The following is a 25,256-nucleotide window of genomic DNA, read 5'->3' as shown; positions in this document are numbered from 1 at the left end:
TATTATAAAATATATATTATAAAAATATATTTTATATATTCATTGCTGCTAGAGAATCAGTTTTTAACTTGATTTTTTAATGCAGATTTTATTTAATATTATCTGTTGCCTTACAATAAGATTATTTTGGTCTTGATGAAGGATTTGCCCATTCTGATATAATCTCCATTTTGTGATTCCCTAGATTAATGTGTCTAAACTTTAAAGAATAAGATATTACCAAAACAGTTGATGAAACAAAACAGTCTCTAACTGATTAATAATGTATTTGTAACCTTTCTTAGTTCTGTGGAATCTGCATTTTATAATGCAAAGTTATGTCAGTTTCTCATCTAAAAAACAAACAACACAAAAAAAATAATAATCCTACTAGCCCATCAAACTGTCAGCAGATTTTTTACTTAGAATTATGTTTAGCCCTTTATACTTCTGCAGTCTCTCCAGTTCTAACATTTCTATCACTGTTAGATGGACAGATAAATGTAGAAATTGATCATGAGTAAGCTTCCCCGCTCTTACAGTGGGTAATAATGGCCATCCTTAGGTAGCATGAGAATGGGAGAATATAAAACCAGACTAAAGCACTTATGTCTCCCAGATTCCTTTCTTGTGATTTCCTCATGTATTTATATGGATTTATTTTTTCTGATTTTGAGTGTTTTGTATTTGAAAGATGTGAGGATTGCTTGTATTTCTGTAGAGAAATTGATGCACATACATGAGAGAAATCAAAATCACTGAATGCTGGATCCTGCTTATTACCATTATAATAGGCATAAATGCAGGTAACAATGTGAAGATTTTGAAGTCTTCAAAATCAACTGTTGCATTGAAATTGTGTAATTTTCTTAACTGAAGCATACAAACCTGACGCCTGTAACGTTAAGCCACCAGTAGAATGCAAGTGTTGATAGTAGGATTGGTTTGGTCGCAACAAACATCGATTTATGATTACTACTACTAAGTGCTCATTTAATACAAAAATCACCTGTGCTAGATTCAAATGCTCCCGAGTAGAAACCTCATTATGTTTTCATTTTAACCTTTGGATTTCAAAGTGATCAAAGAACTCTTGGCCTGAAGGCATGAGATATCTCTGATAGTTATTCCTTCAGTGCCCTAGTGAAATGTCATTTAAAACATAGAAACCAGTGCTTTTGTCTAAAGGACATAATAGGATTTGAACGGTTTTCTTGAGCAAATGTCAGTTTCAGTTCTAACCATTTTCTCCTTTCTTTCCTTTTCCAGTTTGAATTCACTTTTTGTGTGTGTGTGGTAACTGAGAATATAAAATATTTTTAAGAAGTTACTTTTCATGCTTGCATTAAAAACCCTTAATTTGAATTACCACTCTGGTCATTGAAATCTGGTACGTTTGGTTTCACATACATTTCAGGAAGCATGTTAGATCAAGTTATGTCCTTTTGTTTGTTGGAATGATCCATAGTATATTTTTCTCCAGTTTTAAACAGTTTTATGGTATACGATCTTTTAAGTTACTTCATACATCCTACTGTTGCTCACACTGTGTTTCCCAGACCAGCTTTCCTCTAATTCTTGACACGTGTACAGGTAAAGGGTAACAAAATGCATAAAGCAAAAAAAGCAGGCCAAGGGAGGCATAAGGAGTTGTGGTAGTAGAGCAGAGCCCTGGTGGCATGACTGCTGAGGAGAAGCTTGAGTACATCTTCAGTTCTTTCTAAATAACTGGTAAACCTTACTAAAATACAAATCTTGTACTTTAAAACACTTTTAGACCACTTGCAGGAAGCTGTCCTCTTTGTGTGGGGGCTACTGTGAAGAAGCAGATGGGGGAAGCATCCCAGCCTCTGTGTAAATGGGGGGCGGGGGGGGGTGACACCTCTGTGTCAGGACAGAGCAGACAGTTGTGTGCAGGATTTCCCTCGTGTCATCTTGAGCTTTCCTTCCAGAATGGTTGTCCATCTGCAACTAAAGGACTAAGTAAGATACACGATTTTTCCACTGTTAAACTGTGTTCTTTGTTTCCTGTAAGAACTCCACTATTAGAATTTAATTTCCCAACCGAATCCTGTTTTGAAAACAGTGATCTGACCAAAGGATGAAGTCAAAAGCGAGTAACAGTGCAAGCAGGTATCCTGTGAGGTCCATAACTATTTGTGTGGCTGGAAAACACAGACATGTTACATCTCTACTGGATGTGCCAAATAAATGCTTCATGCAACTAAAGTAGATATGATAATATCCTATAGAAAAAAAAAAAAGTATTATCTGTAAAATAGGGAATGAAAATAAAACCAAGATCTGAGACCACCAGTGGAAAAAAAAAAAAAAAAAAAAAAAAAGAAAGAAAAAAAAAGCCTGGAGTTACAGGCATAGCTGAGCATAAAAGAGCATAAAAAGAGCATAAAAAGAGCATAAAAGAGAAGTAAGAGTCTAAGGCTGCAAGGTAATAAAGAAAATTCCATCAATGGAAACAGAAAGGAGTAAGTGAGTCCTTGTACAGACGATAATCAGACATTTGCTTTGGGGCATGTTAGTGTGGACTAAGGGGTAGTGAGAGAGAAGGATGCCCAGTTACTGGAGTTTCTGAGACAGCTTCTCACGCTTAGCCACAATTATATTTAGTCAAATGTAGAGTTTTGAACTAGCATCTTGTATGCCCTGCTTTGCTTTAGATAACCCAAATGTACACAGCTTTGGTTTCACCCAGAGATGTTCTCCAGTCTTTTTAGTGAGAGATACCTGCAGACCCCAAGGCTTAGATGAAACCGGTGTCTGACTCTCTCATCAACACTTCTGAATTTTATCAGCAGAGTCTTTAGTATCCCGAGCTAGCAAACACCTGTTCTTTGGGCAGGTAGATGACGTTTTATAGCTGGTGAGATCTGAAGTGTACATCAGGGCTATAACAGATGCATAAAGCCCTCTAGCCTACGTCGCTCGATGCTATCAGATGCTGGAGAGTCCTCAGGACTGCTTTCAGTTCCCCTGTTTGTAATAATACTTCTGCTCTCAGTGCTCAGTCTGAGAGCTTAGCTCTCAAGGAATGATGAGTGGCCAGCACAAGACACAGCTTCTTAAAATGCTTCAGGGGTGGCAGCCAAAAATGTGTGGAATTGGTGTCTAGACAACGCTTGGGCCATCTGGGTGAGTCACGCTTGGCAGCTGAACAGAGACACGGCTGAAACTGCTTTTAAACAGCCTCCCTCTTACTTCTATTCCTTCCTTCCACATTGGGTTTGGATGTGACTTAAACCAAAAATAAATGCTAAGCCATGCTGTACATCGTCACAGGGTATCTTCGTTTCCTACACACACTAATGAATAGTCTGACTTAAAATGGCATGGGGCAATCTGTTCAGGAGCAAGAGAGGGGAAAGCAAAAAGGACTTGGCTCTGTGGAATGACAGCAAAGCAGTGGCTTGACTTGAAACTTTAGGGGTTAAACCTGATTGAGTGGGAAGGTTTTGATGATGAGAAAGATCTTTAAAATTGTTTTATTTCCAGTTATGTACAAAAGTTTTTTTAAGGAGATAATTGCACGTGGAGGGATTTGAATGTTGGTTGCATTAAGCTTGTCCTTTTTGTTTGTCAAAGGCACTACGTCCTGTACAGATGGCCATGCACATACCGAAGTTCGCTATTCAAGGACACACGAGATCATCCCTGGGGAGAAAAAGAAGAGTTTTATTCATTGTGATTAGTTTATGCTTTATTGAAGTGATATGGTGATGAAAGATGGCAGATGATTATAATCATTTTTTCAAGGAGCTTAACTCTCCAAATATTGCAAAAGGAGAGCATCTTGAGTTATGTGATAGGTGCTTGGTTTAATTATCAGGAAGTGAGTATTTCCAGGACTGATAGATCAGGAGGTTCATGCTTTTCCTATATAGGCCTTTTTTACATGGGCCATCACTGTAAAAGCTGGAATATTTCTTTCATGGGCAATTCCCCTGCATATTCTGATTTTGTTGATTTGAAATGTCAATAGAAACAGATGCAGAATGCTAATTTTAATGACCAGTCAGCTTCCAGAGCTCCAGAACATCCAGTTTAATGGTTTATCCAGTCTCGTAACACCTTGTAAAGTTTGTGATCAGTGGAGCTATTTTGTCAGATTGAGAGTAATTGTCCTTATTGTTTTACAGCACCCACTGAAAGTGCGATGCTAACAGATATTTAATTAGAGATTTAACAGATACTTAATTAGAGATAAAAACATTTTCAGATAGTCCAGGGCTTGATCTTTTATAAACTATTACTGTTGAATATCATAGTGCCTGCTGGAGATTAGCATAAGGGAAACGTGCTGCAAAATCAGTAAGCTTTTAAAGGAATTTTATCTTGTGGCTTTAAAAGTTCATACTCTTTTTGTGTTCAGCTTGTTATTAATTTAGAATTTCCAGAATTAATCCAGACTTGCAGACGCTTTCATTGAGTTATATACTAAAGAATAAAATAATTCAAATTTTAGAGCTTATATAAAATTATAAAATGGTAATGACTGGTAAATGAGAGAGTAAATACGTGTGAGTGCACTGTTAACAATCCATAGTTGGTAGGAGACCCACCAAAGTCAATTGCTCACCTTGTGGACTGGCCCATCTTTAATGGTAACTGTCCTGTGTTGGTTTGTTACAAAGAACACTTGCAGCCATCTGTACATTCTGTCTTTAGCATCACTTTCCAGTCTTTTTCACAGAACTAACTTTACAAAATTTGCCTTAGTGAACTCTTTATGTTGTAAATCATTCAGATTTCTGTTGAAATCTCTGAATGGAAATGAATGGAGACCATTTATTTAACCTTACTTGCCTCACATTTTATCTACAGTAGCTGTAGAAGTTTTCTGACTTCAGTCAGAAAGTGGCATTGAGTACAAAGGGACTTGATGCATAAGTCTGCCTTTATCTTTTACACTAGTATTCCATCCTACTACATGGGATAAAATCCCAGTCATTTACACAAATGCACATCTGGAATCTTCATGAGTGCAGATGGAAGTGAAATGCTCTTTTTTCCTCTCTTTGCTGGGCTCCATCTTTCTGGTTTTGTACCTCGGTTACCCTTTTGCATAGTGGGAGTAAGGATTGCTAGCTTCCTTTTGAATTACTTTCAGAAATATGAGTGAAAACATACAGAAGACGTTACTGTTACTATACTCATGCCATTTCCATGGCTCTATTGCATTACAATTCATCTGCAACCTCTCTGTGCCTGTTGAGAGTTATCTTGGTAGTGCACATGTGCACTCTGCATGGCCTCTTTGTCCAGGATCTCCACATGCACCCTAATCATCTAATGTAAATGCTGGAGATGTTTTCGTGCCATACCCATGCAGTTTCCCCAGAGAAAATGGAAACTTGAGGAATTATGCAGCAATAATATCGTAATTGGAGCTGGATGAATTTGATATTAGTCTTGGACTTTTAGGATAAAAGTTCTGGTTCAAGAGAATGAGCGTGGTTCCTGCCAGCTAAAATCCTTTCTTTATGGTTTATTTGAGAGTGTAATTTATTTGGCAATATAATCTTATATTTGAGTTTTGCTGTAGACATAGGAATGCATCTAAATTAATTTTAAAAAGAAACGAAAGATGATTAATACTTGAGATAATTGAAACTTGCTTCTAAATGGATTTCCCTGGAAAATTTCTCATGAGATTTTTCTAATTACATTGGTGCCAAAATATAGTAAATAAAAAATAAATCCCCATTTTGTTATTTTCAGAAATGACAGGAGAAAAGTGTACTTGATAGTTATATCAGGAGCAATAACCTGATGAGATTTTTCTTTATTTAATAACAAATTACCTAGTGTGTGCATGTTTAATGATAATGATAGCTTCTAGTCTTGCAAGCAAATGTGAGGACCATTACTCTATATAACCAAATAGAGTGGATCTTAGCAGGTAATTTCCTCTTAATTGTAATGGTGAAGAAGAATGTCAGGACGCAAGTTGTATAATCATCTATTATGCTATGATCTTTGAAATTTCTCATGTTTTCAAGAATTTTCACACGTATAATGTGCATGGTCATGTAAAATACTATTAACAACTAACGTGGTTTTCATAAATTACTCCCTGGAACATCAGAGCACATCTGGTAGACCCAGTTCTGAATTATTAGAGGTGCTAGACTGCCAGTGGCACAGGAGCACTGGACTTGCTAATACACCCAGTCTGGGCCAGGCTGGATTTCCTTGGAGGGCTCCAAGAGGCAATGGCCTTCATCACTGCTGCAGTTAAAAACACCCGGAGGAGTGGCAAGGCTCCCTAGAAACTCTCTGAAACTCTCTCTGGGTTGCATCCAGCCCTGTCTCACTTTTCTTTACGTGCAAAGTGTTATGTGCCCAGGTTTTTGTGGGAAAACAGTCTGAGATGGCCTGGCTGCCTTGCTCTCTGTCTTCCTCTTTTATTACTAGACTAAAGTATTCTTATTGTTTTGACATCAGTGCCACTGATACCTCCAATTAAATTCTTACATGGTACGTATGATTTTTAATGCAAATGAATATTCTTTGTTCAGGTGTCACTTTTCTCAAGTTATGGTTTATTTGCATTTGCATGTAAGTATGGTTTATTTGAATAGTCCTACTGCTCATCAGAAGTTGGCAAAATCTGATGCCACACTGTACAGCTCTGTAGCATGCATTAACATGATGTAAATAGTTATCCCAGTAAAGTTTATAGGTCAGAGCATGTGTTTTGACTGAGCATTTCAGTGCTCTTCTGTTGTATCAACAAGATGTCAGTATTTACTGAGTCTGAAACACTTTGTAAATGTTTCTGTTACAGTTTACAAAAGTAACCTCCGTGTTTCCTTACAGTTAGGAGCTGACATGATACAGTGAATATATTGTCAAGAACAGCAAATCTCTTTTATACCACAGTATTGAATACAGATGAAAATTACCAATTCTCTATTAATGAAACTGTTGGCTTTTGATGTTTTGTCTGTCTAAATGCAATGTAAAGATCAAAACCAAGTCTGAGGTCCAGACTCAGAGGAGTTTATCAGCCGCAGTCATACCAACAGTAGTTTGTTTCGATGTGCTTCTCTGAATCTACTCATTTTTGTGAAGTGTCCCAGGTGTCTACATATCCAGGTAACACAGACGGATAAACAGTTATTCAGAAATCAGTGTGCAAAATAAATACATACACACACACACACACACACACAAAACTTTCCTTGCTCTAAACACCTTGTTTGATGCCTTTTCTTCTATTTAGCACGTAGTTTTTACTCTTAGTGGCTTCCAGTGCTTTAGGAAACCACTACTTTGTCACCTTTTAATCTTTGAAAACACACAAATTACTAGTGAAATAACATCGATACTGGTGAAGGGGCACTTGCTGAGAATGAAAGTAGTCCGTTAAAATTCAGGTGTCTCCCAGCCATCCTCTGTAGCCTGTGGGTGGTGCAGCCCATCTCAGGGGCTTTAGCGAGGCAGATACAACCTCCCAAGAGGTTAGGTGACACCTGTCAGTATCTGCCCCTCTAAAGTTAGATGTGTGTGCCAGGCACCATCCTGCTGATACCAGAGAAAATCCTCTGGGGGGGGTGTGGGAACGTGGTTGTTGCAGCAGAGCCTGGGGTGCTGCGAGGGATCTCTTCTCTGGATCAGCGTCTGGTGATACCATTGTAACAGTGTTATCGTACCTTTTAGCCACAAAAAACTGCACGTGACATAATCTGCCTCTTCTTACTCACCCCACTGAGTCAAAAACAGTGAAAAAAAACAACGATGCGTACATACAAAGTAGGTCATTAATAAATTCTGATTTACGTTGTTGGAGTGAAGGAGATATGTTTGTATTGAAGACTAATGGGAATGGCTGCAATGGAAAAATTTTCCTGGTGTAATTGAAAACATGACTCAGAACAGTTTCAGTGCTACAGGAGCGTGAGAGAGGCTGTGGGAGAGATGATCAAGACAGAGGTAATGCGGGCAGCACTGCCAGGGAAGGAGGTATGCTGGGAACGGAGCATGCAGCCTGAAGGTCAGGAGGTCTCTACAAGGTTTCCAGGCCCCTTGAAGAGAACTGTGGCACGTCGTCCCTTGATCTTGGCTCTGCCCTCCACGCTGACAGGTGTGAGAATCATGGAACGGCTTAGGTTGGAAAGGACCTCAAAGACCATCTGGTTCCTGCCCCCAGCCATGGGCAGGGACACCACCCACTAGATCAGGTTGCCCAGGGCCTCATCTAACCTGGTCCTGAACACCTCCAGGAATGGGGCATCCACAGCTTCCCTGGGCAACCTGTGCCAGTGTGTCACCACCCTCTGAGTAAAGAATTTCCTCCTAACCTAAATCTCCCCTCTTAGTTTAAAGCCATTCCCCCTTGTCCTGTCATTACCTGCCCAAGCAAAAAGTCACTCTCCATCTTTTTTATAAGCCCCCTTCAGGTATTGAGAAGCTGCAGTGAGGATACCCCGGAGCCTTCTCTTCTTCAGCCTGAACACCCCAACTCCCTCAGCCTGCCTTTACAGCAGAGGTGCTCCAGCCCTCTGATCCATCCTTGTGCCTTCCTCTGACCTGCTCAAGAAGGGGAAGAGTGTGACTGTGGAGATCCCAGGGACAAGACTTGTCACCCGTTCTGGTTTTTTAGGGACTTGGTAGGTCACACGGGTCAGCACAGGCTGCCAGAGCTCTCCTGTCTCTCCAATGTGGCAGCCAGCTGCCTCGTAAGCTGTACTTACAGGCATGGTTATTTTGTGTGCTAAAGGTCCTTGGGAGGGTGACAGCTGGAATGAGATCGCTGGAAATGTGATGGATGCATTGAGAAACTTCATTTTTCAGAATAAGTGTTACTTATTCAGACATCTAGTGGTAAAATAGTTAAATTGGGTAAATAGCCTCCTATTAGCAAACATTGAATTACTGATCTGAAAAACTCATCTATTATACCCTTCTGGCAATGCATCTTCTGATTCCCTTTTTAATTTTGGTATTCTTGAGTGCATATGGACGCAGACAGTTTGTGAGACATGCACAGATGCACGGGCTGCCTGTGCTTGTTCTTGTCATTAAAAATGGGGATTGAACAGTTTGTTACGAGGCTACTTAAAATCCATTTGCAAAAGAGCTTTTTCTGTTACCAGTGCTAGGCCAAATGCCTTCTCCGTATTTGTTTTCTGAGGTTGTGCTTAGAACTAGCAGCGATGTCTAGTGGTGAGAGGCAGAAGTCCTCTGTTAGAGGTGGCAGGGGCCACAGTGTCCCCTCACTTCACAGACACATTTCCTCATGACCCTTTCAGGTTCTCCTCACGAACTAGGAGGGCATGGAGGGAAAGGTGGTAGTTCCAAAATTGCTGGTGCTGTACTGTTCAGCCACAGAGAGCATGTGTTGGAAGCTGCAGGCCATATAATTGCTGTGCTTTAGCTGTTGGAGGTGAGGATTTGGAAAGGTTCTTCAACACTCAGCTTTGGCGAGTCAAGTCAAACCTACAGATATTGCTGCTTGATGTGGACATGAGACGGTCCGTTCAGGCTGTGGCTGGTTTACCCAAGCAACCCGGCGCTGTTTGCATTTTGTCTCCTCTTAAAAAAAATTTAGTGAATGTCATGTAGGCTGAAGTGTGTCCTATGTTCACAACTGTAGTCCAATTTTTCAGAAATACAACATGTGAATCTTCCCGACTTCAGTAACAAGACTCCAACTTTCAGGAGAAGCTGAATAGTGTTTACATTTTTAGAATATTCAGAGTTTCCTGAACTAGCACAAAAGGAGACTTTTAAATTCAGATGTCAATATACTGTTGAAAAGTATGTTAACCAACCTTAAGTGATGTCCTTCTTCTGTTATTACAAAAATAAATGAATTATCAAACAGACCACCACTTCTGTCTATATGTATATATCTTCTTCAACCTAAAGATTATTTTTTTTAGCTGGCTTCTTTCCAAACCTCTGATGATTTTTCTTAGTGGATCTCTCAGATGTTTCTAAGATATTTTGTGGGAGGGATGCTGTACTGGGTCTGGCTGGGATGTTAACTTTCCCTGCAGCAGCCCATGCAGTGCTGTGCTCTGCACTTGTAGCTAGAACAGCAGTGGTATCACACCAGTGTTGTGTCTGCTGCTGAGCAGTGCTGGCACAGCATGAGGACTCTCTCTAACCCTCCTAGGGGGTGGGCAAAAAAGTGAGAAAGAAACATCACCGGGGCAGCTGACCTAAACCAACCAAAGGGATATTCCATACCATACGATGTCACACTCAGCAATAAAAGGTGGAAAAAGGAAGAAGAGGGGAGGGGTGGGCTCTCGTTGCGAAAAACCCTGTCCTCCCAAACATCGGCTATGTGTGTTGAGGCCCTGCTTCAAAGACATGGTCAAGCATCGCTCATTTGTGGGAAGCAGAGGGTAATTTCTTTCCTCTGCACTTCCACATAGCCTTTACTTGTTTGTTTTTTTTTTTTCCCTTTCCCCCTCCCTTTTCCCGTTTCCCTTTTTTCCCTTTAGTTAAATTGTTTAATTAATAATAATCTTTCTTTAATAATTATTTTTTCCCCCTTTAATTAAATCATCCTTATCTCAACCCGTGAGTTGTTCTTTCCTTTACTTCTTCCCGTCCTCTTCTAAGGAGGGGGAGTGAGAGAGCGGTTGTGGTGTTCAGCTGCCGGGCACAGTAAAACCACCACAGATGCTCAGTATAACTAACCCAGTTCCGAGGAAGGCAAGCTGCAAGTTCTTTCTGATGGTCTGCTGAGCGATGTTGCATTTTAAATCTTTAATAACTTAAAGAGGTGAGTAAAAAGAAAATAATATGAAATTTGCTTTATTTCTGACTTCCAGGGCACACCAGCAAGTCGAGTCCGATACAAAGTAGATGTTGTCCAGTTTCCTTACAGTGCCAGCATTTTTGACGTGGAGGAAACTTCAGGGCGTGTAGTAACCCGGGTAAACCTAAATGAAGAGCCAAGTACGGTGTTTAAGGTAAAACCCATATGTCTGTGTATTATCAATAGAAATGTTACTTGCATGTAGTAGTACTCCTTCTACACGTGTTTCTTTCTTATGCTTTATATTTCATAGAAAGATGTGAAATTCTTATTTTGTTTGTTTCTTCAGTTTCTTAATTTCTTCTTGTTACATGTTTCCTGGCCTTTTTCATTTCAGAAAGATCTTGGATGGATATGATTGCTACTCTTATGATGGGGAAAAAAATGGGAAGCAGCTGAAGGAAACCTGCTTTTGGAAGTTAACATTGCTAATGTTTTTGTTTTCAACAGAGCTGTCAGCATAGCAATTTTAGGGAAAAAAAAAAAGTAAGGATGGTAGTATATCTTGTAAAGAAAGTTACTGCACAGTTTGGGTAGTTGGGGACTTGCGTTCACAAGTGCTGTAATGTAAAAACACTAGCTTTAAGGAGACAAAGTACTGTTGTGTTGTTACTGGTACTGAAGAGTCTCAGGTGTAGTTAATCTGGAATAAGTTATGATTTCAATCAAAAGCAAAGAGACAGGTCTGCCTTCATAAATCCATGAATGGAGGAGGTAATTGAAAATTGAAGCTTGTCAGTAAACCAAAAAAAATGTATCTTACAATACATGGAGGTTTATATGTAACTTTCCTACTTCGAAGCTGCCAACTATGTGTCTTCATTCAGGTGTGTTTCATTTCTTCTTGCCTTTCAGTTATTTTTTTCTGAATTGAGGGTCAAAGAGAGGTTTATTTTCATACTTTTCAGTTATAAGGAAGTGAAATTGTCCACCATTTTCCACTTTTTGAGAGTCATGTCAAGCCATATGATGAGCTTGAGTAGCATTGAAATGCTATCTCTCTTTTAGGAATTTGGGGCACTGCTAATTTATTTCCAATTTCTAATTAATGTAGTAAAACTGGGGGGGGGGGGCGGGGGGAGAGAATTATTTCTTGATTAACCAGAGTGAAGCTTTTCACAGTAATAACTTTGTGTGGCTGTTTTCTGAGGCTCTGATACATTACATGCTGGTGACAGGCACATGGACATGGCATGTTTCTATATGAAAACTGCTCTATGGTAGGGCAGACCAATGGTAAATTTAGCAGTGCTGCATTTCAGAAAATATGGATGCTTAGGGAAGGAACAGAGAAAAGAAGACATAAACTTCCTCTGCTATGACTTCAGAAATCAGAGATGTGGGGACTTCCTGAGTTGGTGTTTGCATGCAGATCTCCTGAAATAAGGACAAAGGTAGGGAGAGAAAAACCTAGCAAACGGTCCATTAGTCCATCTTCAGTGGGCTGGTCTCTCATCCTTTTGCTTAACTTCATCTGAAAGCTCAAAGCAGGTGAATTTATTTGTCCCAGCAGAGAAGCGTAGATAAATAATTAGACTGAGTAAATAATAATTTGAATAACTAAAGATTAGATATGCAAGAGATTTATAAAGGCTGCCTTTGGTGAAGATCTGGTTTTGTCCATGATTTAGCATCTGGAGTATCTCTTTTCAGAGTTCTTTTGTTGTCAGTTGGGGATAGAACATGTTTCTTTCATAGTTATTTTGATATTGGACCTCAGTTTTAAATATTAACGTCTGTCAGCAGCACAGAGTCTTACCCAGCACTTTTTTCATTTGTTTTTTTGGGGGAGTTGCAGGTATTTTTCTGATAATAAGTGCTCCAGTGCTTAAATGTAGAGCTGAATTACACCTTTTAAAAAGTTATAAGGGATTCTGGAGTTTTGGGTAAGGACAGTCTTTGCTAAGATGCAAAGGGAAGCACATGAAAAATGTAAGTTATATTCTTGAAGCTGCCAGCATTTTTTGGAGATGTATTTGTAGAAGGCTATGGAATTCCAGTTCCATTTTACTATGTTTCTGTAAATTTTCTAGCATATGCTTCAACCTGCAGATGTCTGTCACCCTTTTCCTCTGCTTTGTTCTTATACAATGTATGAGTTGCAGTGAAAGACGTTCTCATCTGACTTGTTAGACCCTGAAAATACAAAAAGCACTATTATAAGTCAACATAATGCTCTCACCTCTACTAAAAATGATTTTCTGTACTACTTACAGCTAGTGGTCATTGCATATGATGATGGAGATCCTGTGAAGTCCAACACCACTACTGTAGAAATTGCTGTACTGCAGCCTTCAGTAATTCCTCGATTTACACAGGATGAATACAGGTAAAGCATTTATTCATTCACTGTTATTTTTTAAGGTGAAATAAATTCCTCTTTGAATGCCAATCTGATGCACGTTGGTTATGAAAAGACAGTGTGGAAGCACTTCCTCTGCAAATACCTCAACTTCTGTTCCTTCCATTGTTCGCTTTGACTCACAGAAGGAAATAAGTCACAAAAATAAGGTTTGAACCAGTGCACCAAAAATGTTATGTGCTTAGAGCTGATAACATATTTAGTGATGTTAACACTTCTTTAGGAAACAGAATTTGATGCTGCTCTAAGGAAAGAGCCAACGCTCGAGCTTCTCAGAAGCACGGCTGTGTGAAATTGCTTGCAGGACTTTTTTGCAGCAGTCCAATTTGACAAAGTTGGGGTAGCAAAATATTTCAGAGTTGCTTCTTCCTCTTAGCCACATTTTTTTTTGGCAGCCAGCCATTCCCTGATCTTACCAGATAGTGCTGCAATTTTACCATCCTAATAGGTTGTCTCCAACTGAAAAGTTGAGGGCTGTGGGTGAGAACAGTGAGGAGAGATTTGTTATAAATTCTCCTCTTAGAAGCTGTTGAAAATGTCAGTTGTGTGGATAAACAAAAAGTTTTATGCATTGAAGGTATAGCTGGGATCAAAGGGGCTTCAGGTTGTTTTCTTCAGTCAGTTTGAGCATGTTTTGGTCCTGTACACCATTCATGTTGGACAAGAGGGGAATTCAAGCTTTAGGCCTTTGACATTAGAAGTGCAGGTGATTATTACTACTACCCAGTCTTGATTTGATAAAAGTTTACACTGATAATTTAAAATAAATGAACCCTATTTTCTTAAAACTAAATAATTAAATAAATAAATAAATAAGGGTGCTCAGGCTGATGAGTTTGTTAAATATTGTTTCAGTGAAAATGTTCATAAACAGTTTTTGAAATTTTTATGATGATATGAAATAATGGGATCAGTGTGCACAGCTTCCATGTATCAAGAAGTTACAACCTTGCTGCATTATGTGCTCTTGCATCAAAAGTAGCATTATAATCAGTATCAGAATATAAATGGGTTTTGTGCATCTCATTTCAAAACCGAGTACTGCAGGAAATCAGTAAGCAGAAATAAAGCGTAGTGTTATTGGCTTCACTAGACCCTAATGAAAGGTTGTGCTCTGCTCTTTTAAGGGATTTAGACTAAAATTCACAATGTGCATTGTTTTTCCTCATGATTAGAGTATTAGAATTGTGAAGAAATCCCATAAAGATAATGGAAGGTAGAATATTAGAGCTTTGAAGAAACTGAAAAATAGCAAAATACTGCCAGTACTGTACTAATTTTGCGTTTAATATTGAAACAGAGGTATGAAATCTGAAAGAATAGTGCAAAATGATAAACTTAGTATCTAATGATAGCACAAAAGATAATTCTTTGCTGAAGGATTTTTGAGAGTATATTCCTGCCACTTCCTGTATTATTTTATTGAATATCTTCAAATGTATGAAGTGTAGTTAGGTAATGTAACAAAAGGTAGACCTTTAAATAAAAATGTTTCCACTTCTTTCTGTAATTTTAGATACCATGTGAGTGCCTGCATTTCTGCCATCTGAACAGTATTTAAAGCTTTTCTGTAATAGTTAGCTTTCTCTGTTACTGTGTTCATGAAAAATACAAACAGGTCCTATGTGTGTAGCTGTGAAAAAAAAATGCTCCGGGATAAAGATTTGAGTCAGTTGTAGATATTAAAAATCCGAAAACTGCACCAGTGTTCAAGTGTCTCACAATATCGATAGCTGTTAATGTGCAACAGGCTCAGCATCTTTCTACAGTAAGTGCATTACTGCTCGCTGCTTTAACAGAAACCTGTGTTGAAGGCAGTTGGATGGCAGGAAAAGTAGCAATAGGCTTCATCATGTTTTTCTGAACGCTGAGTAGTCCAGAACTCAGTTTTGGTTATTGGCTTGCTTTCTGTCAGAAGAGGCAGCGGGGTACAGAAACAATCACGTCCCTGTCCCAGTCTCAGCAGCCAGCACATAGCAGGTGGCTGCGTGGAGTGACAGAGCACTGTCCTGTCCCAGCCGTGCTGCTGGGAGCTGCTTCTGCCCCGACCCGTCCCTCTCCCTGCCTGGAAGCAGCATCTGGGATTGTCGTAAGCCGCAGAAACCTGTGCAGGCAGGGCATTCCGAAGGAGTGCCCAAAAATCTGGCTAAATGGATCCGGCAACGGGCAGAACCTCATCCACAGGATAACTTTTGTTGGGTGATGTTTGCCACGCATAGGCTGTAACAATGGTGTCAGCATCAGGAAAGCATTGTAAATCTTTAAAGGAGACTCTCCTATGATATTTCTTGTAGTGTGTTGCTTGTGAAGTAAAATCATATTTATAAAAGAAGGCAAGTAGGAGAAAATATCTGGAACTGATAACTAGCATTGTGCTAATGATAGATATTAACCATGAGGAGAGGGAAGGTGGAAAAGGTGGAAAGCTGCAGGGTACAGTATGATGTCCTGTTACCCAATTCAGGAAGTATGGAGCAAGTTAATGAGGAGAGGGAGAAAAGGAAGAAACCTTTTCATTTAGGATTGAGAAAGCTAGTTCAGTAGTTGTGTTTAACAAAAGGGCATGAAATATGATGCAGAGGCCTTTCCAAGACATTCCAGGTTTTGGGTGAACTACAAAAGCTAATTCACACAGCCTCACAATCCAGCCTGCAGCAGCTAAAGAGACTCTTCACTACTAGCTGCACACTTAGTAATGTGATTTGTTGACTTTTATAACTTTCTTTTATAACTTTCTCAAATGACCTTCACCCTTAAGGAGCTTGTTCTTGAATATTACCTAGTGGTAAATGTTACCTGGAGCAGTGTGGCGTGCTCTAGGATGTCCATTGATTTGGGGAGGCTACAAAGTAGCTGCAGTGTTAGACCAGTGGGGCAGAGTCCAGCATGGGAGCACAGCCCTAGGAATACTCAGAGCATGGCATGGTCCCTCTGCAGTGTAGAAGAGTTACCTTGCAGCTCACACTGTAACCAGCAAAGTGGCTTTGTTTGCAAAGTTGTGGGGAGAGACCCTGAACTGCAGGAGTGCAGGCAGAGTTTACATTGCCTTCAGCAGAGGAATCGAGCACGCATTTCCCAAAGCTACCTTGAGCTTCGGTGGTATCCTAGGAGATGGGACCTTTATTTCCCTACAATGAAGGAAACCTGAAAAAAGTTGTTCATATCCCCAAAATACCCTTAGATGACAACCGAATAACCCCTCTTATCTTCTCCTCACGAATTCATAGGATTAGCTGAATAGCCTGGTTTCTGTTTCCAAAGAAATAGTCTTACTCCATTCTTGGTAATTTTTTTGAGGTGCACACCATTGTAAAAGCCTCTCAAAGTCTTTTGAGGGTGGCAAAAGCACTTACTCATTTTCTTCAGCGTGAGAAATTGAATGAAAGCAACCCCAAAACTTTCTGATTCAGTTCTGAGATTCTCTGACATTTTGGAGCAGGACAGGTTTCAGTTCCTAAGGTTTTCAGGGACTGTCAGACTGCAAACTGCATTTCTCTTTGGTTTCCAGACAGTGATGCAAGCTGAAACTGGCAGGTTTCAAAAAGCCTTATTTTTTAGTTGACTTACTATATCTTTAGGGTAAATGTCAGCTCAGAGTAATGGTGCTTGTCTGCAAAATAATTAACTTTTGGATGTGGATACTAGAATTTTGAAGGGATTGAAAACTAGTGGTTTTGCAGTGGATTAGTATTGATCTTTGCTTGCGTAATTGCCATAATCTGGATGATACCAACACATTTTTTTCTAGCTCTTTTACAAACTTCATTTCTGTGTATTTAGAAAAAGGTTACAGTTGAACAGTTTTACAGAATAAAGCTGCCTGTGCAGTTGCAGGATGTATTACAAGTCAGAAATAAATGCAGAGAAGTAGGAGAAGAGGGGACCAGATGGTACGATCACAAAGGCATAGCCGCATTGGGCAGATAGGGAGATGGAAGTGCAGCCGTGCCTTGAGCTGTTGCTCTGGCAGCCCTACAGCAGCACATTAGGGTTTCTGCCTCGAGCCCTGTTCATCCTAAAGAAGGGTTTGATTGATTGTTTTCCATGTCTTAAAGCGACTTCCACGGGAGGCAGCGGCCAAGTAATAGGTTTGCCTTTTATCCACTGGCTTTTCCACTGCATTTTTCCGTAACTTGGAGCAAATTAACTAGCCTCCTTTTTTCCCATCTACCTTTTTTCTTTGGATTGTAAATTGTACTGGAGACTTCCAGGTGTTGTTGTGCAACGCATATAAAACAACAGCAAAGAGAAGTCAAGATCTTGGAGAATCCAAAAATAAAATTTTGGCCTACTGCTCGCTGCACGTGGCTGTCCTTTGCAGGCACCACTGCACCACAACTCCCACAGCTCCCTCCACTGCATCCGTAGGTGTCAGCCTGTCTTCGTGGTACCTCGGCTGGTACTGCAGGCTGTGCTCCTGGCTGGGGTGTTTGTGCTGAAGCTGCAGGGTTTAACGGCATTAGGAATGTGGATCCTCCTGTACTCAGATCCTTGTCTGACCTTGTCTTGGTTATTATGACTTGGAGAGAGCTGATGGCAGCACTGCCTGCAAAGTGAAGTGTTTTGAAAACCAAGCATTGTTTGCTAGTTCAGCAAAAACACCAAGGATGGAGAGGCAAAAATGAAAAAGCATCGAAGGCATACAACATGCAGACATTTATTTGCGTGTGGATAGACCACCTCTGAGCCCACTTGACCTCTTGCTGCTGGGCAAGGACACTGTGCTGCTGATGCTCATGTCGCTGCGCCTCCCCGCAGGCAGCTGGCAGTCAGATTCAGCTGGTTCTCTGGAGCGCTGAGAGCAGAGGGAGGCACAGCTGCCAGAGTCCGTGTGCGGGATGCTGGGCAGCAGTGTGGGGACACGGCCTGACTTGCCACTCACTCTGCCTCTCGCAGCCAGAGTGAGCCAGGGCCTGGGGGAGTCGGGCATGGCGAAGGGATGAAGGAGGGGATGCCAGCACATGAGGCTTTCTGCAGCGCTGCCCGAAACGGCTGTGGCCGTTTGCAGTCTCTTACAGTTTTTAATGCTGACTTTGATATCATTCTGCTTAGTGCTGGTGAAACAGCCGTGTCTTGGGTAATAAATCACGTACCTGGGAAAATGACTTGAGCTGTTTTGAGCTCTCCTTTTCCAAGCTATTATTTCTCTTGTCCTGACAGTTCCATCGCAGATCACCTCTTGACTGAACCCTAAAACAGGTAATTGATCCAGAAGTTTCCATTTCTTCCAAACAGGTAATGGCAGCACTTTGATTTCTTAATTAACAGATCATAATTAGTAGCACCATGGAACAGTGAAGACCAGATGTGAAGTGAACCTCAGATGAATACAAAGATTTTTTTTTTTTGCAAGCCTGTCCTCTTATGAGTACATTCTCATTTAAAAGAAAAAAAAGGGTTCAAAGGGACTTTGTATCTTTTTGTTTTGTTAATTAATAAATACCACATCCTCTTTGCGACTAGAAGGTCATTGCTAATAGTGATGTGCTGCTGTAGCAGGAAATGAAATTTTAACCAAAAACAGTGTCATGGTTCCTAATTACTGCCTGTGGGCACGTTAAACAGGTGTTCAGCCATTTCGATAGCAGAAAAGGGAAAATACTGGAAACCTTTAGTTCCTGTTAGTGCTGTGTTATCAGTCCCCGTCCTGTTTGAAAATATGCACCCACTTATACAGTAATCTGAAGTTTGGTTCCAATTTATGAGGAAATCTGTGAAGTTGAAAAATTGAGGGTGTTACTAGATATAAATGTAGTGTGGCATTGTACTTCTGTACTAGGTGCAACACTCTACTGGGAAAACATATTCTGTGTAAAAGAGAGCTTATGTGACATGTGGACCTCTCTTGCTCAGCAAAAGATAGGATATATTTTCCACTTAATTAATTCCACTTAATGCCTACATCATTGGCAAGTACCATCCAAGCAAACAGCCATGCATCGTAGGGTTTCACTAAACAAAATTGCAGGTGCCTGTCAGGAGTCACTTGGAAGTGTTACTCCAAGAGGCTTCTCCCAGTTCTCTGGTCTCCTGCTGTTTAGACAAACAGTTACGGTGAACGAGGGTATAGAGAATCCTGCACAGAGGCATTGAGGCTACGGGTAGCATTTAGTGTTTGAGATCTAATTCTGTACCTCTTTCCAGAAAGTGCCGTTTGGCACAGAACAGCTTGTCCATTGTTGTCTATGTCTGAGGCAGCTTTGCTTTTCTTGTCCTAAGTATGCTACAAATATGGCCCAACTTCTTTAAGATTAAAGAAAGAAATACGAGTATTTAGAAAAATGAGTTATTCCTGGGAGAGGAACAAATTAATCTATACATCTCCTAGAACTTCTCCTTATAAATTCTCTTCAGGAATCAGGACAGCAGCAGAGGAAGTCCTTTGTTCAAACCAACAGGGAAGAAATCTCCAACCCATGAACACCAGTGAGGTTTCCAAAGCTGTGGTCCTAGTGATTTACGTGTTTGTCTTTGACACATTGCTTTGAGAACCGAGTACTTGAGAGGTCATAACTTGTTTCCTTCAAGGAAAATGGCTTTATTCAGGGAATCAAGGTGCTTCCAAAATAAAACAGTCAGTCAAAGTGGTAGGATGTAAGCTTCTGCCTTAAATCTGGTCATGTTTTCATCAGGTTGCTCATGAGCTGTATTTTTTTAAGCCTCTGTTGAAATTTTCCTTTTTCTCTCCTCATTGAGCTCAATGTCATGTTAAGTAGTGCTCAGCTACACCACAGGAGGGTCATTTCCCTCTTCCTGTAGCAGGAGTGTGAAGGATGTTAGCTTTGTCCCTCAGGTGCTTTTTGTGTAATGCTGGTGGATTTAGAGCTGCCATTTGGGTAACCCTTTTCCTAGGATGGTCAAGTCTTACAGCTGCTCATCCCACATTTCCCACTATAGAATTTGCATTCTATAAAGGGAAGATATGACAAAGAATGAAGTACTACAGGCAGCATTTTCAGTGTAGCATCTCTGAGGTGGGGGGAACCTGCAGTAAGAGGGATGACACGTGGGCTCCCACATGCATTTTTAATTTGCCTTGTGTGTCAGTGGCAGCTTTGGAATCAGTGTTACATGGGAGTGTTTTCAAGGCAATTATTTGTTCTGTCATAAAAAATACAAAAGCACTCTTCACCATGTGGCTATGAAAAAATAGGAAATTAAATGGTTTCTACAGCAGATACTGAAGCATGGTTGCACTGAAAAAACAGGGAGTTTGATGATTACAGTGCAGTAGAAGGATTGCCCATTTGTCCTGTTTTGCTGAGTTAAGTCATGCTGCATTGCAATTACTAAAATCTACTATTTTATGCCAAACGAGAAGGAAACTCTCACTTTGTGTTTTTGCATGCAATACAATGTGGTGAATGCAGCTGTGTGCTGCCCAGGTTGCACCAGAAGCAGCACGGGGTGCAGCTCATGCAGGGAAGCTGCCTTGCTGCGTCTGGTGTAGGTGAGGGTCAGCACTGAACGACTGTTTTCAAATCCACATTCAGTCAGATGAAGTGTGGAAGTAAATCACTCCAGGAATGGGAATGCGGAATAGAAGTGCAGACAGAAATGCAGTATTAGCCCCTACCAGCTCTTAGCAGCATGTTACGAGAGAACAAAACCACTGCATAAACCTTGCCCTGGGATTTCATCCTGTCCATACCCGTCTGTCTGGCAGATCTGCATATGTGAGGGAGTCCTACATTCTGCTTGACAGGGATTTTTTTCCTTTTTTTTTGCTTCCGTAGTAATCCTGACAGAAATATTTATATCTTCGTGACCTCAGCTTTCATTTATGAAGATCAGTGGGATCACACACATGCAATAATGCCTGATGACTGAGAGTTCGTGGGAATAAAATCTGACACTTGGTTTAAAAGATAATAGGTTGTGACAGGGGCTCACTGTAACAGTGTCCAAACTCCCTTGTCATCTGTTTCAGAGATAAATACCACAAAAAGGTCAGAATGTCTTGAACCAATTTGAGAATTGAGACAGAAAGTGAGGATATTAAGTACAGTAAGGAATACATGATCCTTCTCAGCACACTTTGGAGATATACTGCTTGGAAAATGCATCAAGTGAAGAACAAAGTAATCTTTTCCAGAGAAAAAGAATTACAGACTCTGTCAAACTGTTCAGATTGTTAAAGTTATGCAAACTGGAAACTGAGAATTTGATAACTGCTCTAAAATATGGTTAGATGGTTTGCTTTTTTGAGCCAGGGCAGGAAACAAGGTAGCCTAAATGTAGGTGAAACCATTAGAAGAGCTGCCATCGATACTTCTCTCATTTGTTTCTTTAATTATTGCTTCACTGTACCAGTTAAACTTGTACCTTTTTTTTTTTTCCATGTTTTTAAAAACTCAACTGTGGTCAGGCCTATTTAAATGTTTCTGTTGTAGATCTGTTATTAGCTATTTTAGTCTCCATATAACTTCACTGTTAGTTTGCCTCATTTTAAAATTTCTATTGCTCTGTCTACACTCAACGTTTTTCTAGAAAAAAAAATAATATACATATATATATATATAAATGGCTTACATATCTTCTCTTTAATGCAAATAATCAGATAGACCAAAAAAAAAAAAAGGAAAAAAAGAAATCACTTCCCATGAGGATTAAGATAAAGAATCTGTGCAGGAGTGGGTACAATGCTCAGAAAGGTTTCAGTTAGAAAACTTCAGGTAAAATGCCACTGAGAGTTAAAAGTAGCTAAGGCCAAAACGTCTTAAGAAGCTGTTATGTTAGAGAAGGTAGGGGGAAGATGTTACTAGGAGAGGTCCAAATGACATTTTTAATCAAGTCAAGATGAGAATTTTAGTAAAGCAATTAAAAACATAATAAAATAAAAATGCTTATCTTCTGGCCTGTGCTGGTGGGCCTCCATGAACTAAAATAAAATCCACCAAACAGTTGACTGAAGTGTCCAATACAGCGTACGTACACATCATGCTATTAAACTTCAGTGCTAAACCAATTTTCCAATTTATTATTGGGTTTGCTGGTTTTAAATTTGATTTTTGATTAAATCTGATGTTCATGCTTTTGGAGATGGAAAAATTTCATGGTGAATTTAAAGCGTATTGGATAGCAGACAAATTGAAAAATGAATGAGAGTTTGGCTTGTTTAGCACAGGAAGAAAAAGCGAAAAAGAGGAAAAGTTAAAATTATGCTTTGGGGTTTAGAAATAATTATACCTTACCAGTGTGTTTTTAATATGTATTCAGTCTTCATTTCCCCCTCTGATGCAAGATTAGAATAATTGAGATATAGCAAATTAAAAGATAACTACATTTTTATAACTTGTATTTTTTTCTGTTTAAATAATGGATTTATTTTAATCCTGTTTTCCTCTAGGTTATGAACTTTTTTGTCTTGTGGGGTTTTTTTTTGTTTGTCTTTTTTTGAGGGGCAAACAGTTTATGGCATGAAGGCAGTAAGCAATACAGTAGAGGTCTCAAAGAGAGAAATACAGGCGATTCTTAAACTTCTTTGGGGGAGCTAAATCCAAAGAGTAGGACAGAAGGCGTATTACTGAATGTCAGTTTTAGATCCATTTGAAAGCATATTATTTTTCCCAAATCCGAGGCTGCCGGATACCAGCCTTATCTCAGCGTGGCACAAAGCAGTTGAAGCTGTTCCTTTTTATACTTTGCTGCTTTGGGACCCTCTTCTCCTACCACGGCTTGTTAGGAAGGGCTTGGGCAGGTGGGGTGGCTTCGCACCGAGGCTGGGGATCCTCCGGGGTTTCCATTGCGCCCCAGTGCTGGGGTTGCTCCTGGGGACCATCCCATCCTGGATGCTAACGAGACAGCAGTATTTATTGTTTCTGTGAAAGCATTCCAGCGAGTATTGGCCAAATTGCACATTGCTGTGACGGTTACAGAAAAATACCGTGAGTAAATGAACTGTTGGTACAGAAATAAATTTATTTTGCCAGTGTTAAAAGACAGTCGTGCAAAGGATCAAAGATTAAGACCAGTTGTGTTCAGGATGAAAGATTAAGACCACGGGTGGACTGAGTTGTAGCTGAGGTGGCTAAGAGCGCATTAATTGCTCTTTATCTCATTTCACCCAAAGATTTCTCACGTGCAAGTCATGTTAATGCACAGGGCCTTCTGGAGTGATTGCATGTGCGTGGCTGCCTGTGCAAGTAAGTAAGGGGGGGGGGAGGGGGTATTAGAAACCATGTATTTGAGAATGTGTTTTGCTGGAAGCTCAGGAAGTGGCTGTTTCATTTAAAATGTTTCAAATAGACCAGAATCGGACTGGAGGGCAGTGATGTGCCAGTCCCATGGAGGAGCCAGTCCCACGGAAGTGACAGTGACAGAGACCTGTGGTTGCATGCGGTCAGAGCCCATGGCTGGCAGGGTAATGACTCTGCTTGCAGCTGAGCTCAGAGGCTCAACGAGGTGTTGCAGGCATTATCAGACACAAATACCTTCAGAGGCTCTGAATCCTCGTTGTGTGCGCTCGCCCCAGCAGCATCATCCCTGTTCACTGCCACTGCTTTCTAAGCCTGGTCTGGGTGGCTTGGACTGGATCAAGCTGCCTTGCTGCTGTCAGGTCTTCTCTCAAAAATAACCAGCCTTTAACATTCAGTAATGCAAAATTATTGCCTCAAAATGTCCTTGCCTGTTGCCTAAAATAGCTTCTAATGGTATGTCTACTACTTACACACACACAAATCACTGTTATAGATCTTAGTCATTCAAAAATTGGAAAATAATGAGCTTATTCCCAAAGAAAGCTTATTAGAGCTTGTAGTACAGGATAAAGAACAGTATATTGTCAGTTGTATACCTTTGTCTTTTACTGCTTCGCTTCTCTACATTTCAGCAAAATGTTAAGAGACCAGCTGTATGTTTTAATTCCACTGATGTATTGCTCCCTTTGAACTTGATCACCTTAGTTAAATCAGGGAAATTAAATCAATGCCATTACTGTGGTGGTTTTCTGTCCACTCTCTCTATGACCTCTCATAGCAAACACAAAAGCCTCTTTCTAATTGATATTGATTTGTCAATTCATTGAATTCAGCTGTGTCAGAGGGGAGGTTACAAGGCCATTTGCATTAAAAGAATAGGCTGAAAGCGTGCTTCAGATGAAATGCAGGTTTTGAATATACAGTCAATAAGGTTTTTGTTCAAATCATGTGCCTTAAAAGAGAAAGAAAACAAAAGAATATGTAATGCAACATAAAATGGATCTTTTTTTCTCACTGGCCTCATCAAAAGAGCTACAGCGTGAAATGTGTTCAGATTTGACAGCCTTTTTTCTGTCTCGAAGATTAACGTTTGCATTTGTAAAATGCATGTTAATAAACATCGTGTAACACTAGTTTTGTAGCTTAATCAATTAAATAGCAATCATGAATTTAATAATTTAATTCTACTGCTGATAACATGTTTGAGGCAGAAGAATCAGAGCCAGGGTGATGTGCCATGTGTATGTACTGCTGTGCATGTGTATTCAGGTACAAGTGAGCTTACCGTGGTGTTACTCTGCAAAAGAATCAAGGCTCATGTTTCAGTACAGCGTTGTTCAGCTTAGAAAAGTATTTTCCCCCTTTATTTGTGTACTGGAAGGCCTAGGGCTCCTCTGAAGAACTGATAACTCACCATGGTTTAGTTTAAGAAGGACCGGGCTTTCTACAGTGATAAAAAAAAAAAAAAAAAAAAAAAAAAAAAAAGAAGCAGATAAAGCGATTGGAAGAAGTGGCAACAAGGGAAGTAAGAGTACGTCACAGCCCTGTGGGTCATGGGTAAGGTTTGCCTTTGACATTTTATGGGTGGTGTAAGGACCAGTCGTGTTAGAAACAGGGCCTGTGCTGTGTTTGTGGTGATTCATCCCAATGAAGAAGTCTGTAATCAAAGGCAGACTGTTTGATCTCTTGGTGTGTGAAGGAGAAATGCAGATCTGGTTTCAATAATTAAGATTGCAAACTGGGAATCCAACTTTCTGCCTGTGGAATGGGAAAGTGTGTGGTGGGGTGGAGTGTTTGAAGAATACTGGAAGAGGATGAAAGAGGGGATGCATAAAATATTCCCTGAATCTAGGGAAGGCATAGATTCTGTCCAAAATTCTGGAGATGAGTACAAAACTGAAATACACCTGCTGTTTTAAAA

General features: G+C 40.1%; 1 protein-coding gene across 20 annotated transcripts in view; it reads left to right on the top strand.

The window, feature by feature from the left end:
- PCDH15 (protocadherin related 15) overlaps positions 1–25,256 on the top strand; it is a 738,695-nt gene that overhangs the window by 634,645 nt on the left and 78,794 nt on the right. For 19 of the 20 annotated variants that reach the window (XM_067000244.1, XM_067000234.1, XM_067000238.1 and 16 more), the window contains 2 exons: positions 10,788–10,928; positions 12,991–13,103. In XM_067000244.1, the coding sequence (XP_066856345.1) occupies positions 10,788–10,928; positions 12,991–13,103 (254 nt within the window). Of the gene's footprint in view, positions 1–3,579; positions 5,526–10,787; positions 10,929–12,990; positions 13,104–25,256 lie in introns of those variants that run through there. The other variant, XM_067000253.1, reaches the window with a different exon arrangement.

This window comes from Anser cygnoides, chromosome 7 (assembly GCF_040182565.1).
Source record: "Anser cygnoides isolate HZ-2024a breed goose chromosome 7, Taihu_goose_T2T_genome, whole genome shotgun sequence".
In the NCBI taxonomy this organism is placed as follows: Eukaryota; Metazoa; Chordata; class Aves; order Anseriformes; family Anatidae; genus Anser; species Anser cygnoides.
Note: the sequence above shows the minus strand (reverse complement) of the source record. Positions and strands in the feature narration are given on the sequence as shown.